Source organism: Sinohyriopsis cumingii, chromosome 7, assembly GCF_028554795.1.
Source record: "Sinohyriopsis cumingii isolate HCF-2022 chromosome 7, ASM2855479v2, whole genome shotgun sequence".
Lineage (NCBI taxonomy): Eukaryota > Metazoa > Mollusca > Bivalvia > Unionida > Unionidae > Sinohyriopsis > Sinohyriopsis cumingii.
In genome coordinates, this window is record NC_142967.1 from 67,009,508 (window position 1) to 67,023,543 (window position 14,036).

At 35.4% G+C, this 14,036-nt stretch overlaps 1 protein-coding gene across 1 annotated transcript in view; it reads left to right on the forward strand.

Annotated features, from left to right (window-relative positions):
* LOC149795448 (solute carrier family 23 member 2-like) overlaps positions 1-13,715 on the forward strand; it is a 62,404-nt gene extending 48,689 nt beyond the window's left edge. The window contains exons 6-12 of the mRNA XM_089964098.1: positions 2,462-2,643; positions 6,098-6,218; positions 6,621-6,777; positions 7,201-7,454; positions 8,791-9,070; positions 10,630-10,725; positions 12,194-13,715. Of these exons, the coding sequence (XP_089820224.1) occupies positions 2,462-2,643; positions 6,098-6,218; positions 6,621-6,777; positions 7,201-7,454; positions 8,791-9,070; positions 10,630-10,725; positions 12,194-12,483 (1,380 nt within the window). The 3' untranslated portion in view covers positions 12,484-13,715. The remainder of the gene's footprint in view (positions 1-2,461; positions 2,644-6,097; positions 6,219-6,620; positions 6,778-7,200; positions 7,455-8,790; positions 9,071-10,629; positions 10,726-12,193) is intronic.
* Positions 13,716-14,036: the final 321 nt, after the last annotated feature.

The window sequence follows — 14,036 nt, forward strand, 5'->3', positions numbered from 1 at the left end:
GAGTGGGGTGGGTGGGGTGTAGGTGTTTGGCAGAGTTGGTCATTGCAGGTGAGGGCTTAGGTGCTTTCAAAAAACTTTTACTTCTTCACTCTGTGTTGATAGTATATTTGGAGTTTGTATGCGTTCGCGTACGTTTGTGTGGATAGTTTATTTGGGGTTTGTATCATCTCCCTTCTGTGTTGATAGTATATTTGGGGTTTGTTTTTTCCTCTTCCCTCTGTATGTGTATGTGTGTATGTGTGTGCGTGTGTGTGTGTGTGTGTGTGTGCATATGTCTGCGCGCGTACGTTGTGTGGATGTGTGTATTGGTCTCTGTTTGTCCGTATAAAACTCACTTTATCCCTATCAGATACACTCTACCTACCTACCTACAGTAGCGCGTATTCAGGTCAGCCACTTGCAACACTGTTGATATTTATCCCTAGTGTTCAGTACAGTGACGTCACTGACGCTGGAAATTTCGAGACTATAAATATCGACTTGGGGATTTCCACATTTTGTAGCTATACATATATACTAGAATTCATAAACAGGAACGTCACTCAAGCTGAGGCTATAAAAAGATAGTGGGAATTTCCAAAGGAAAAACCCACAAGTTGGAGCTATAAATAGATAGTGGGATTTCATAGGAATTTCAGCTGATTATAAATACATAGGTATTTATCCACGATCGTCACAGAAGTTGATATTGTAAGTAGTTACTAATTTTATCCATTTTATAGTGTGTGTGTTTATGTGTGTGTGTGTGAGTATGTCTGCGCGCGTACGTTGTGTGTTTCTGTGTGTGTGTGTGTGTGTGTGAGTATGTGTGTGTGTGTGTGTGAGTATGTCGGCGCGCGTACGTTGTGTGTGTGTTTGTGTGTTTGTGTGTGTGTGTGTGTGTGTGTGTGTCTGCGCGCGTACGTTGTGTGTGTCTATTGGTCTCTGTTTGTCCGTATAAAACTCACTTTATCCCTATCAGATACACTCTACCTACCTACCTACAGTAGCGCGTATTCAGGTCAGCCACTTGCAACACTGTTGATATTTATCCCTAGTGTTCAGTACAGTGACGTCACTGACGCTGGAAATTTCGAGACTATAAATATCGACTTGGGGATTTCCACATTTTGTAGCTATACATATATACTAGAATTCATAAACAGGAACGTCACTCAAGCTGAGGCTATAAAAAGATAGTGGGATTTTCCAAAGGAAAAACCCACAAGTTGGAGCTATAAATAGATAGTGGGATTTCATAGGAATTTCAGCTGGTTATAGATACATAGGTATTTATCCACGATCGTCACAAAATGGAACGAAAAAATTGAAAAAAGAAGAAGAAAATGAGAAGAGGAAGAAAGAAGAGGAGGAAGAGAAGAAGAAAGAAGAGGAGAAGAAAAAAAAGAAAGAGAAGAAGAGTGTAGGAGATAAAATAAGAACTTGGTGGAGGAAAAGAAGAAATTAGAAGAAAACCCAAAGGCCCTTTTCAGGGCCAGCCATATTTCTCGAAAAGAGATAGTCTTTTGAATTGCCTACCCCTTTTTAAAAATTTTTTTTAAAAAAAATCCTATGTTAAATTCCCCTTGTCTCTAAACAAGCCCAAACTCTATTCCCATGTTAAATTCCCCTTGTACGTAAAGTGCCCCACGATTTATCGCCATGTTAAATTCCCATTGTACGTATAGTGCCCCACGATTTTTCTCCATGTTAAATTTCCATTGTACGTATAGTGCCCCAAGGGTGTTTTTAATGCTAATTCCCATTGTACGTATAGTGCCCCCCTTCACTACTTTCATTTGTCATCGCCTCTGATTCGGCAGCTGATATGAATAAAAGTTAAGTGTTAAATGTTAAGTGTAGCAAACATTCTTATGATAGAAAAATATACGCAAGGGAACATTAATAAAAGATCAACTTTTAAATATGTGCATGCACAAGACGAACTAGTTTCTGACAAAATGAACTATTGTAGAGAAACATTGATAGAGCTTGGAAGCTACATGGAACTTTATATTACAAAATGTACATGGTCTAATAGCTTGCCTGGAGAAAAAAGGGTATAACCCTCATGTAAAGTACACATTTAACCTTACAAATCCTTCTCCGTTCCAATACTTTCAACTTTGTTTTTAGATATCAACATACTAGTTTTGATCTTACTGGGTTATGTGAAGAACCTCACGCGTTGTACGGGCATCGCAAGACATTATACACTTTCCAATCTTGAAGAAAAGTTAAAATTTTGATTTTATTTCTGGAACCTTACTGCAAACCACACGATTTATCTGCTCCTATGGAAATGCATGAGACAGATTATAAACAACTTATGGAATGACAAATTATATCAACATTTGTCAGTTAATTTGATATGGATAATACAATAAATGAAAGTATGAATATAACTCCGAATCAGAATTTTGAAAAACAACATTTCACACAAATAAGAAAAGCGGACAGCAATTTTATTATTTACTTGAAGATCTCCGGGAACCTCATGATAGCGTCAGTCACCCAGCTTGTAATCGGCGGGACAGGCATTATGGGATTCTTTATGAAGTTCATCGGACCCTTGACAATCGCACCGACCATCTCCCTGATAGGGCTTTCTCTCACTGGGGTCGCCAGCAGTTTTAATCAAGTCCATTGGGGCATCTCTTTCATGTAAGCTTGTCTGCATTTCACTATATTGTATATTGTATTATAATTAATTAAATAAATAAGAGAATACTTGGAAAATATTCCATACCATGGAAAAGGAGGAATTTTATGTAAGTTCTTTACGGATATATTCTGCTGTATATACAGTCGTATAGTCCTTGGTGGAAAGCTTTCTACAACTGCCCGTATAAGCCGGTTTTGTTGTGATATGTGTTTAAATGTTTTTCATTTATTATACACGGCATCCAGTACTTGAATGACACGTAGTTATATTTAAAAAGCAAATTGATTTATCAACATGATACTAGCTGAATGATAAAAATGTTATAGGTGATTGCTTGTTTAGTGGTCTTGTTGTGTAGGACCCCTGTCATATTCGTTGTCCAAGTCTGGTGGTATAGGCCGTCGGCGTTGCCTCTGGTAAATACAAGCAAACGTAAGCCAACACCACTGGTGACAATCATGTTAGAAACTACTACATTTTGCACTTTTTATACCCTTGATCCTTTTTGTTTTTAAAATTTGTATTGAGTACAAACATATGGGAAGGTAAGCAAGTATTCTTACAGTTTAGACATTTGTCTGGTTTCATCTGACATCTAAGTCACACTCAGCAGCAAGTATGGCATGTAGCATTTGAATTAAATAAAATCCTAATTTCAACCAATAGATTTCTAGATTTTACGTATGAGGTTTTTAAAACAAAAGATATCGGCAGGCGTCTTCGATTCAAATCCATTGCATAAGTTCTTTAAAAAAGCTAATTGATAAGCGTATAACTATGTCATATATATATATATATATATATATATATATATATATATATATATATATATATATATATATATATATCATCATCATCATCAACAAATCAATAAGAAAGTGTAGTTTTATTTGTACATTGGCTATATTTTTGTCTGTGTTTTACCCACATAATTATGGACCATTTCAGGAAATCACTTTCAATGCACATGATTGGCATGATTTTCAAATCACAAACAATACTAGGATCCCTCAGTAACTTTGGTCATGAGGTTTTCGATTTACAAGTCTTCATTTATACTGCAAAATTTACAGCCAAACTAAAATCTTTGAACAGATCAAAGAATATAAACAAGATGAATTTCATGATCTTTTCCAATGCCAGGTTCTCACTGATAGCCTTGCATATTTTTAAAAACTGAAATCAATATGGAATAAATTAATCTGTTCTGTCGGTGTTATTGGTGTTAAGGGTAACTAAACACCATAGAACACAGCCAACGCTGCCCTGCATTCACCTGAATTTGAACAAGATTTCATATAATGACCTAAACAAATTTAAACGTTTGGCATTTTCTGTTGTTCGTGGCACAATAATTGGATTTGTAGCTCCACAAATAAACTTCGGAATATAAAACTTATTATTGGAGAGTGCAATCCTCCATATAGAACAAGAACATAAATGAGGTGATAGTGTTACCATCGCTTAAAGAATAATTGGCGCCATATAAGGAGTGTCACGCTGACTGCTGTTAAACCATACCAATCTGCATACATACATACATACACATACATATACATACATACATACCTATCTGCATACATACATACATACATACATACATACATACATACATACATACATACATGCATGCAGGCAGGCAGGCAGGCAGGAAAACACGCAGGCAGGCAGACAGCCAGACAGACAGTCAGACATAGCATTAAATATGAATGAACAAAACTGTGTGTAAATGAATTGCATTGACTATGAATGTTGTTGTTGTTGTGGGGTTTAACGCCATTTTTCAGCACACGATAGTCTATTCATGGCGGCCAGTAATAATTGTGGAAGAAGAAGCCGGGAAAACCCCGGAAAGAACCACCGACCCACGAGAAGCTACTGCTAGCTTTCTCACATACCCACATTGGCTTAATCCGAGACTCGAACCGGCGCAGACAGAGGTGAGATGGCAGTGATCCGTAACGGAGAGCGCTTTAGACCACTCGGCCACTCGGGGCCCCGACTATGAATGAATAATAACGTTGGATATGGATAAAACTAACCACATAAAATATATATAGATAAGTATCAATTACGAATGAGGGGCATTGTACAGAAATGGTAGAAATAGTAAATATTGAATAAGAATGTACAGAATAATACAGAGGGAAATTATTAGATATGAATTAAATTGTTATGCAATATGAATTTAAATTATTGCAGATAAATCGATTTTATTGAATGTTGCAACGTGCGAGAGGTCATAAAAAGGTGACAAAAATGGTTTTGTTGTCTATTTGTAATCTGCTATCTGCTATATTTAGCGTTAACTGTACTCAAAAAGACACACACACACACACAAATATATATATATATATATATATATATATATATATATATATATGTGTGTGTGTGTGTGTGTGTGTGTGTGTGTGTGTGTGTGAGAAATACACATTCGTACAAGAGTTAAAGGAATCCATATACGATGAATTAGTATAACCGTTACTAACAATGTATTATAAACTAATTATGGGGTGGGGGCATCAGGTGTATCTTTGGTTTGCCAAACGCATTACATGTGTATAAAACTATACTGTTTGCATACCCGTTTCTTCAAAAACAAAATCCATAATTGTACTCATTGTGAATCTTGTTTCCAGTGTATATTTCTAAGTTTCTTGCAAAGTTTTCTCTCCTAAGTTTGTTAATTGACGGTCAGTGCTATTGGAAATTTCATTGGCATCATATAAAATTCGGCTTGGAATTATTTTACCTATTTATACTCCATACAAATTAAGCTGCTTTTTTATGGTCCAAGTGTTTGTAATACATCACCTGGGACCAGTTGTTCCAGTTATTACTTTGTAGAGGCACTTCAAAGAGCTTTAACTGTAAAAAGGTCTTTTAACATGTTGGTATCACAAACGAACATCTATAATCTTCAGAGCGTTGCATCTTGCTCCAAGATATACGCGACTTGTTTTGAATACAAATATGTTCTATTGTACATGACGTAAATGACATCTTATTACACAGATATGCGTACTCTGTGTACATGATAAAAATGACATGTCATTATACAGACATGCGTATTCCACGATACATGATGTAAAAGTACGTCATTACACAGACATGCGTATCGTATTGTACTTGATATAAATTTCATGTTTATATATATACATAATTACTCGATTGTACATGATATATTACAAAGACATGATTATCCAGTGGTACGAGATCTAGATGACATTCTTACACATATATGCGTACTTTGGTGTACACGATATAAATGACACATCATTAAACAGATATGCATAATCTATTGCACATAAACGTGTATCAGAGACTATAGTTTGAAAGGTGAGAATTCCACCCCAACCCCTCTCCCCGTGCGTCTGTCTGCCAGCAATATGAGATTATATGCTTATGGCGTTTATGTTATAGATCTTTCCATATATGTCTTTCTGTTTTCAGGACTATGGGTCTGATTGCAGTATTCTCGTTGTATTTGGGAACGGTACATGTTCCCATGTGCGCATGGAAAAGAGGAAGAGGATGCCGCATGATAAAATATCCACTCTTTCAACTTCTTCCGGTAAAGTATGCACAGAATATATCGTTAACTTACTAAGTGGGAGAAAGTTTTCGGAATGTAACTGCAATTTACTTGAATTAGAAGCATATATCACACTGAATAGAAATTGATTCTATGACAGTGGCATGTTATAAATAGCGCATGACTTGCTGTGACACAATATCTAGCAGATTCGCCCAAGAAAGTCTCTATGTTGTAAATTATGTATGTCTTACTGTGACATAATATCATATAGATTCGTCCGGGAATGTCACTAAATAATGAAAGGTCTATGCAGTGATATAGGGAATTACTTTTAGATAAACATCGTGCTCATTAGACATTACATTTCTTTAATACGTGATATGGCATTAAGTGCACGCACGTGATTCAACTTGCTTTTATTTTCTTTTTTCCTCGAAGGTTATTCTCAGCATTTGCATTACATGGTTGTTCTGTTATATCCTGACCGTTGCTGATGTGTTCCCATCCGACCCAAACCATATCAACTACATGGCTAGGACGGATGCCCGCAATACTATTCTAAACAACGCTCCATGGTTCAGATGGCCCGTCCCTTGTGAGTAGCATAGTGACTTTTTATGTTCATTGTAGATCACAATCGAATGCGTTAGATCTAATAATGCACATCTATAACATATGCATTCACAGACACTGCTCATCACATTAGCGTGTATTTAAGGTGACGGCAATTATCTTTAGCAAATTGTGCAGATTTGTTTCCAATATCCACCAACAAAATGCAGCTGAGGTGTTTAGATATTAGGTTGTCTCGTTATTTGACGGAATTCACATTTTACAAATGTAAACGAATATGGGTATTTGTCCAATCCATAGCCTCAATGTGAAGAAGAATCTGTAAGTTTGCAAAGAGCATTACTAACGCTAACATTGCTGCTGCTATTTATGACGACGTGTAATACAAAATTCAATGTGTTTATTTGCATGTTTATCTATATTTCTTTTCTGTGTAAAAACACAGTTCCTTTTGGATGGCCTACGGTGAGCGCAGCTGGATATGTTGGATTTTTGGCTGCAACCTTATCGTCTCTAATCGAGTCTGTTGGGGACTACTTTGCCGCAGCACGTCTATCGCATGCTCCACCTCCGCCTGCGCATGCTGTTAACAGAGGAATTGCTATGGAGGGATTATGTAGCATATTTTCTGGGATGGTCGGAGCTGCCCATGCAACTACATCTTACAGCGGAAATATCGGAGCAATAGGAATTACAAAGGTGGTTATATTGCTCATTGAACTTTATTTGCAATGAATTATACTCAAAATATGGCGTACTCAAATGAAACACAAACCCCAAAACGTTAATAAAAAAATATTCATCAAACATTTAAGTGTGATCAAACTTGTCACAGCTCTTTCTGAATATATTCGCTAGGGCATTCTTTATTATTAAGACTAAAGTTTTAAACTTAAGATCATTCAAAGCTGGCTTTCATGAGTCAAACTAATATTGCGTGACATCTTGTATATGTGTAATACAGTGGTGTGTGCGCGTCCTTAACCCTTGCACTGATGTGTTGTTACGTTGAGTAGGATTAGTGCTTCATTTGAAGTGTGGAGTTTGGTAGTAGCAGTAGGTGCTACCTCTCTTCTTTACTGAGCTGAAATCTGCACATTCTGTTAACGTATTGTGCTGCAGATAATTATGAAACAACAACTTTATGCAAGATGTGCTCGCCACTATACACAGGTCGTAGAAAGTGCAGTACCCTCGTTGTACATAAATTAAAAAAGAACTTAAATGATCAGTTCTTACTGTGATCTTGGTAACTCGTAAAGCAACTAAATATATGAACCAACGATTTAGCATATAAAATATGATTAGCCCAATTCGTCACCGGTATGTGCTACTAATGTTCCTTTGTTAATTTCTGTCTTATGTGGTAATAACGAAGATGAGCAGAAGGTGAATATAACCCGCAATGTGTCATTTTCAATGATGAACGAATAATATGTTTGTGCAAGTTAGTAAATAGAGAATCATTTTTGTATAATAAGTGGTGATACTATATATAACTAGGTACTTTATTTGTCTCTTATTATATCTGTCCTATTTGTAATGATGTATTCAGTATTAACCTTATGATACGTGTGACAACATTTCTCTAGCTCGGTAATTCAGAATGGGGGGGGGGAAGGAAACATTAAATGTTGACTCGCTTAGAATTTAGTAGGACAAATATCATAAATCTCTCTCATGCATTTCAATAGGAGCAGAGAAATCATGTGGTCTGCAGTAGGGCTCCAGAAATAAAATGAAGATTTAAACTTTTCTTTAAGATAAGGTATGAGGATTTATCATGAAAGAGCATTACATATTCAAGACCAAAAACTTACTTGTATAATTTGATAACTCTGAGATGACTTAAAGACCAATTTGATCGTTTTAAATACCTACAACAGATGGTTGTAAAGAACGGACAGAAACAGGGTGAATTGGGTAGCTGTGTCTCATTAAGAGAAAATGGTGGTGGTGGTGGTGGTAAGGGTTTTAGAGACATTCTGTTATTAAAATATCCATAACTGGATTTTAGAATGATATCTATTTACAGGTAGCAAGTAGAAGAGTATTTCAAACGGCAGGTATTATCATGGTCGTCTGTGGGATCATTGGAAAAGTTGGCGCCGTCATCACATTGATTCCAGAACCAATTATCGGCGGTGCACTGACCGTTGTGTTCGGTATGGTGTCAGCAGTGGGGATATCCACTTTAAAGTTCATCGATATGGGGTCTACGCGAAACCTCACTATACTCGGAATATCTCTGCTCCTTGGTCTTATGGTACCGCAATGGATCAACGATCCGAAAAATGCAGGAGCCATACACACAGGTTGGTTGACGAAAACGATCATAACTATTACAGCATATATATATATATATATATATATATATATATATATATATATATATATATATATACACACACACACATTCCACCAACCAAACACATGAACGTAGTACGGTCCACAACAAACGTTAAACATGCAATATTAAAAATAACATTCTGAACATTTAAACAGTTATTTCGGAGAAATGTTAATCACTGTTCGTAAATAGAATGGTTCAGACTATGACCAGTGCCTTATAGGGTCTATTAACATAACGCAGAAAAGCATATTGAAGCCAAGGGCTATAGCATATCGATCAGAGACGTACTCTTTGCTTAGTCAGTGAAAACACAAAATTCGAGAAAAAAGGCAACTGAAGGTTTTGGTACAAAACTAAGAGTCTCATAACCAATAGGCCAAGACGACGAAGAAGTTTTTTTTCTCGGCTGGCTAAATGGACAGTAACACAGTTGCTACTTTGGAATTTTCCTGTTGAACGTTCTCGATACAATGTTTTTGATTGAGGGCTACAGAAGCCTAGCGATAGAAACCATACAGGTCATGTACCTAGCTGGGGTCCCTTCAGTAGTGAGCATGTATGTGGCCGGGCATTAACATTTCTTTAGCTGGTAATAAGATTGGCAATAAATATACATGCATTTTTGAATCTTGAATATCCAAAAACGTACTTTCTTAGTTAGTTCTGCAAATTTGAATTCCACGACCCATGTCATATTTTATAAAACATGATACACGCTTCAAAACTGTACTGTTATTTCGACTACATTTTCAACAGAAATCACATTGTCTTACCTGTACTAAAAGCAAAATGAATGTGATCTTCCATAGCAATTTTGTGATAATTTAACTTAAACGAATTAATAGTTTTCCAACATTATGATTTTGATTTCAAACAATCAATGACAAAATATAAACAGAGGTGAAGTTGTTTCAAGGATGGTCCCTCCACTGCTCAAATGACATGTACATCGTACGGAATTGACTCAGCTAATAAATCCAGCCCATCAATGCAGAATTGGGTTGGAATGGCAGCAAAACAAAATCTATCCATTCCAAACTAACCAGAAAGGTTGTTTCAATGCGCATTCATACACAATATTTCAAGTTCAAGTAGCCCAAAACGAATTGTTTTTATACTAGTGTCGAGTGCGTTCAAAGGTCGCTGGGCGGTCCTATGTTCGCATTAATATTACCACTTAGTATTGAAGAATTTAATTTTGGAATACAGTATAAATTAAATTCCCTTGTTATTTGCAGTGTATTCGAATATTATTAAGCCTTAGGTATGGAAACAAAATGAGCATATAATGAAAAGGATACTGCATTTGTATGGGAAATTATGAACTCGTATTTTCAGACTAATACTGTACTCCCAAGGTCGTACATTATTACTCGGAAAAACTCGTTCATATTTTCCCATACACATTCAGTAGCCTATAAATATATAACGTGTAATCATGGTGAAAAAGCTATCAAACAATATAAATTAAATATAAAGAACAATATATAACCCTCCTTGGTGATATGTTTGCTGTTGTAGGAAACGATGAGCTAGACCAGGCTATCAACGTGTTACTGGGTACGGCCATGTTTGTCGGGGGATTTATTGGCTGTTTGTTAGACAACACCGTACCAGGTATTTACCTCTGTAAAGCTCATTTATTTTCTAGTAAGTTAACGCCCTGTTTATGGACAGCAGTGCATTCAAACGTTACAGATATACACAAGACATTACGCAGCAGCAATACTAGTGACGACGCCCTTGAAATCTACATCACTTTTAAAAAATCTTTTTTGGTCATATATAGAGTGTGAAAATAATGAATCAGTGGTTCATATTTTTAGTTTGCAAATCTGCGTTTCGATGAATCCATGCCATTTAGTAAAATCTGTTCAATCTTTTTATAAAATGACTAGAGTTTGCAAAATAGGAGAGATACTAGCATTTTGTCTGACATGCTCGTGTTAGAGCTATTCTATAACATACCGATATAGCAGTAATTTTTTAACATACCGATATAACAGTAATTTTTTAACATACCGATATAGCAGTAAATTTTTTTTAACATACCGATATAGCAGTAATTCTTTAACATACCGATATATCAGTAATTATATAGCATACCGATATAGCAGTAATTCTATAACATACCGATATAGCAGTAATTCTATAACATACCGATATAGCAGTAATTTTTTAACATACCAATATAACAGTAATTTTTTAACATACCGATATAGCAGTAAATTTTTTTTAACATACCGATATAGCAGTAATTCTTTAACATACCGATATATCAGTAATTATATAGCATACCGATATAGCAGTAATTCTATAACATACCGATATGGCAGTAATTATTTAACATACCGATATGGCAGTAATTATTTAACATACCGATATAGCAGTAATTTTTTAACATACCGATATAGCAGTAATTCTATAACATACCGATATAGCAGTAATTTCTGTAACATACCAGAAGTAATTTTTTTAACATGCCGATATAGCAGTATGTTTTTAACATACCGATATAGCAGTAATTTTTTAACATACCAATATTAGAGCATTTTTTAAAAATATTAATATATTCAGTATACCAATTTATCGGTCGTTACATAGTTTAACTATTGGGTCTCAGATTTGTATTTCCTTGAATCCCCAAGATATATTTATCAACGTCGATTCTCGCGATTACAAAGGACATGAATATATAGAAAAGTTCAAGATATCAGTAGACAAATACGATATATATTGGAATTTACTAATATCTGTTGACATACAGCATTTCGTCACTAGCCTTTGTAATTTATAACCTATTTCGACATTTACACAATACAGCTGATTAAATTCTTTCAAAGCCCGACGACCTTAAAGTGATATCCTTGTGTAGACAATAAAAGTACTGTAAGTACACGCATGTACAACACATTTCTCGAATTAACTTGTGGTAATATAGGCGCAAAGGACAAAAGCGTAAATTTTGCATGCAAACCTAAATCATTCATTACCATGATTTATCTGTCGTATTTTAATTCATAGTAGAAGGGCCAAAAAGTCCATGGAGTCCCGTATATTTCCTTTTTACTTTTTCGTTTCTCAGGTACCCCAGAAGAACGAGGGATCCTCGCCTGGAAAAAGAATCTTGTGTCTTCCTCCGAACAATTATCAGCGATGACTCTTAAGACATACGAGTTCCCTTACATCACCAGATATTTAATGAGGATAAATTGCTTTTCATATTTTCCTCTTTCCCCAACTTTTTACAAGGAAATAAACCTGAACTGTTGTCAGAGGTCTGATAAACGTGACGCTTTAAAAAACGCTTATGAAAACGATGTTCGTATTGAAAACAACTATGATGTTAGTACTGTTGCGTCAACGCAATTATAAATTTATACAGTGTTGTCACTGTCTGAACATTCTATTTATTCCAATATCACGCATATATTTTGTCGTTTCATACTTATAATATATACTATTTAGAACAAGTGGCCTCTGATAACACACACACACACACACACACACACACACACTTTATGCTGTTTATTTTAATGTAGCTGATATGTCCAAATATTTTTGTTGATTTTGTTTGATTTTTGTCATTTTAAGTGAACTCTAAGGGGATTTAAGCTCACAAAATATAACGTGCACTCAACTTCAAAATATGTACGAGCTCTCGGCACATCTTTTAATCAACCAGCAAAAGATATGCATTGTGTTCGAAGAATGAAAAACACCACCAGGTCATATGTTTGAATCAAGGCATTCATATTGAAAAATGTGTATATAAGGAGGAAGGTTATAGTGTCAGCACATAATGCAATATATGCCATAATAGTTGTGTTAAATCTTAATATATTTGTATATTGAACTTACGAAAATCATTCAATAATTTTCAGCTTTTGCGAGTCATGGAGAACTATAAATTGTTTAACGAATTTCAAAATTCAGTGTTAAAGCATTGCCCATTTGAAATCAAGTTCATCACAATTTATATTTTGAGAAGAAAACGAATCAACATACAAAGAAGAATAAATTACGCTTTGTATTTCCTTGAATTTTAGCGTTGCACTTTCAAACTCTTTACGCGTGATAAATAGTTTCATCTGGGATTTGAAGCAATATTGCACAAGTCGATCACCAATACCACTTAGAAGTAGATTTTTGTTAACAATTCCCAATTCAATGTCCAACTGTCTTTCCATTCGATGGGACATTTAACGCAGAGAGCATCATTTTTCAAAACTGGCTTTCAGATCGGAATTCTGATCTTTTGTCATTTAGTTCACTCCGTCAGGTCGGTTCGAGTAGGTGACACCATATACATGTCTTTCGCTGAGACTGTTTACACCGTTTCCACTACAAAGAGTGTCGAATCCACCATGGGCATTCCTCACAGATGCAGTATTGGATATGGCCCATTGGATGGATATACTTATTCCTTATTCCCGATTGAATAAGAAATAAGTAACCAGTTACCGATTGAATAAGTGACAAGCAACCAGTTACTTATTCCAGATTCAACTATTTATGCATACATTTAGTTACTGTTTCATTATTCACATCCAGTTGGGTATTCATTCTTTATTTACAGTTCTATAAGTAATAGGTTATGACTTACTTATTGAAGATTAAAAGCCCTTCAGGACATGCATTGGTTTTATTCTAACCAAGTTAGAGAAATAGGCGTTCTTTGATGTCAGCTATATAAAGCTGACTAGAGACAAATCACGGACTACGTGAAGGAAGGGGTTAGGATATTGGTGCGTATGCATAATTAGTAATTAGAGATAGGATTAATTAGTTGTGTTAGATATTTGGATTGCGTCATGTTGTGCATGGCGCGAAATATTAGTATTTGTATTCGAAAAGCTTACTAATGGCTCAAGCAAACACGAAACCATGAAACACAATACAAGCGTGAAATCGGAGATTTATGTTAT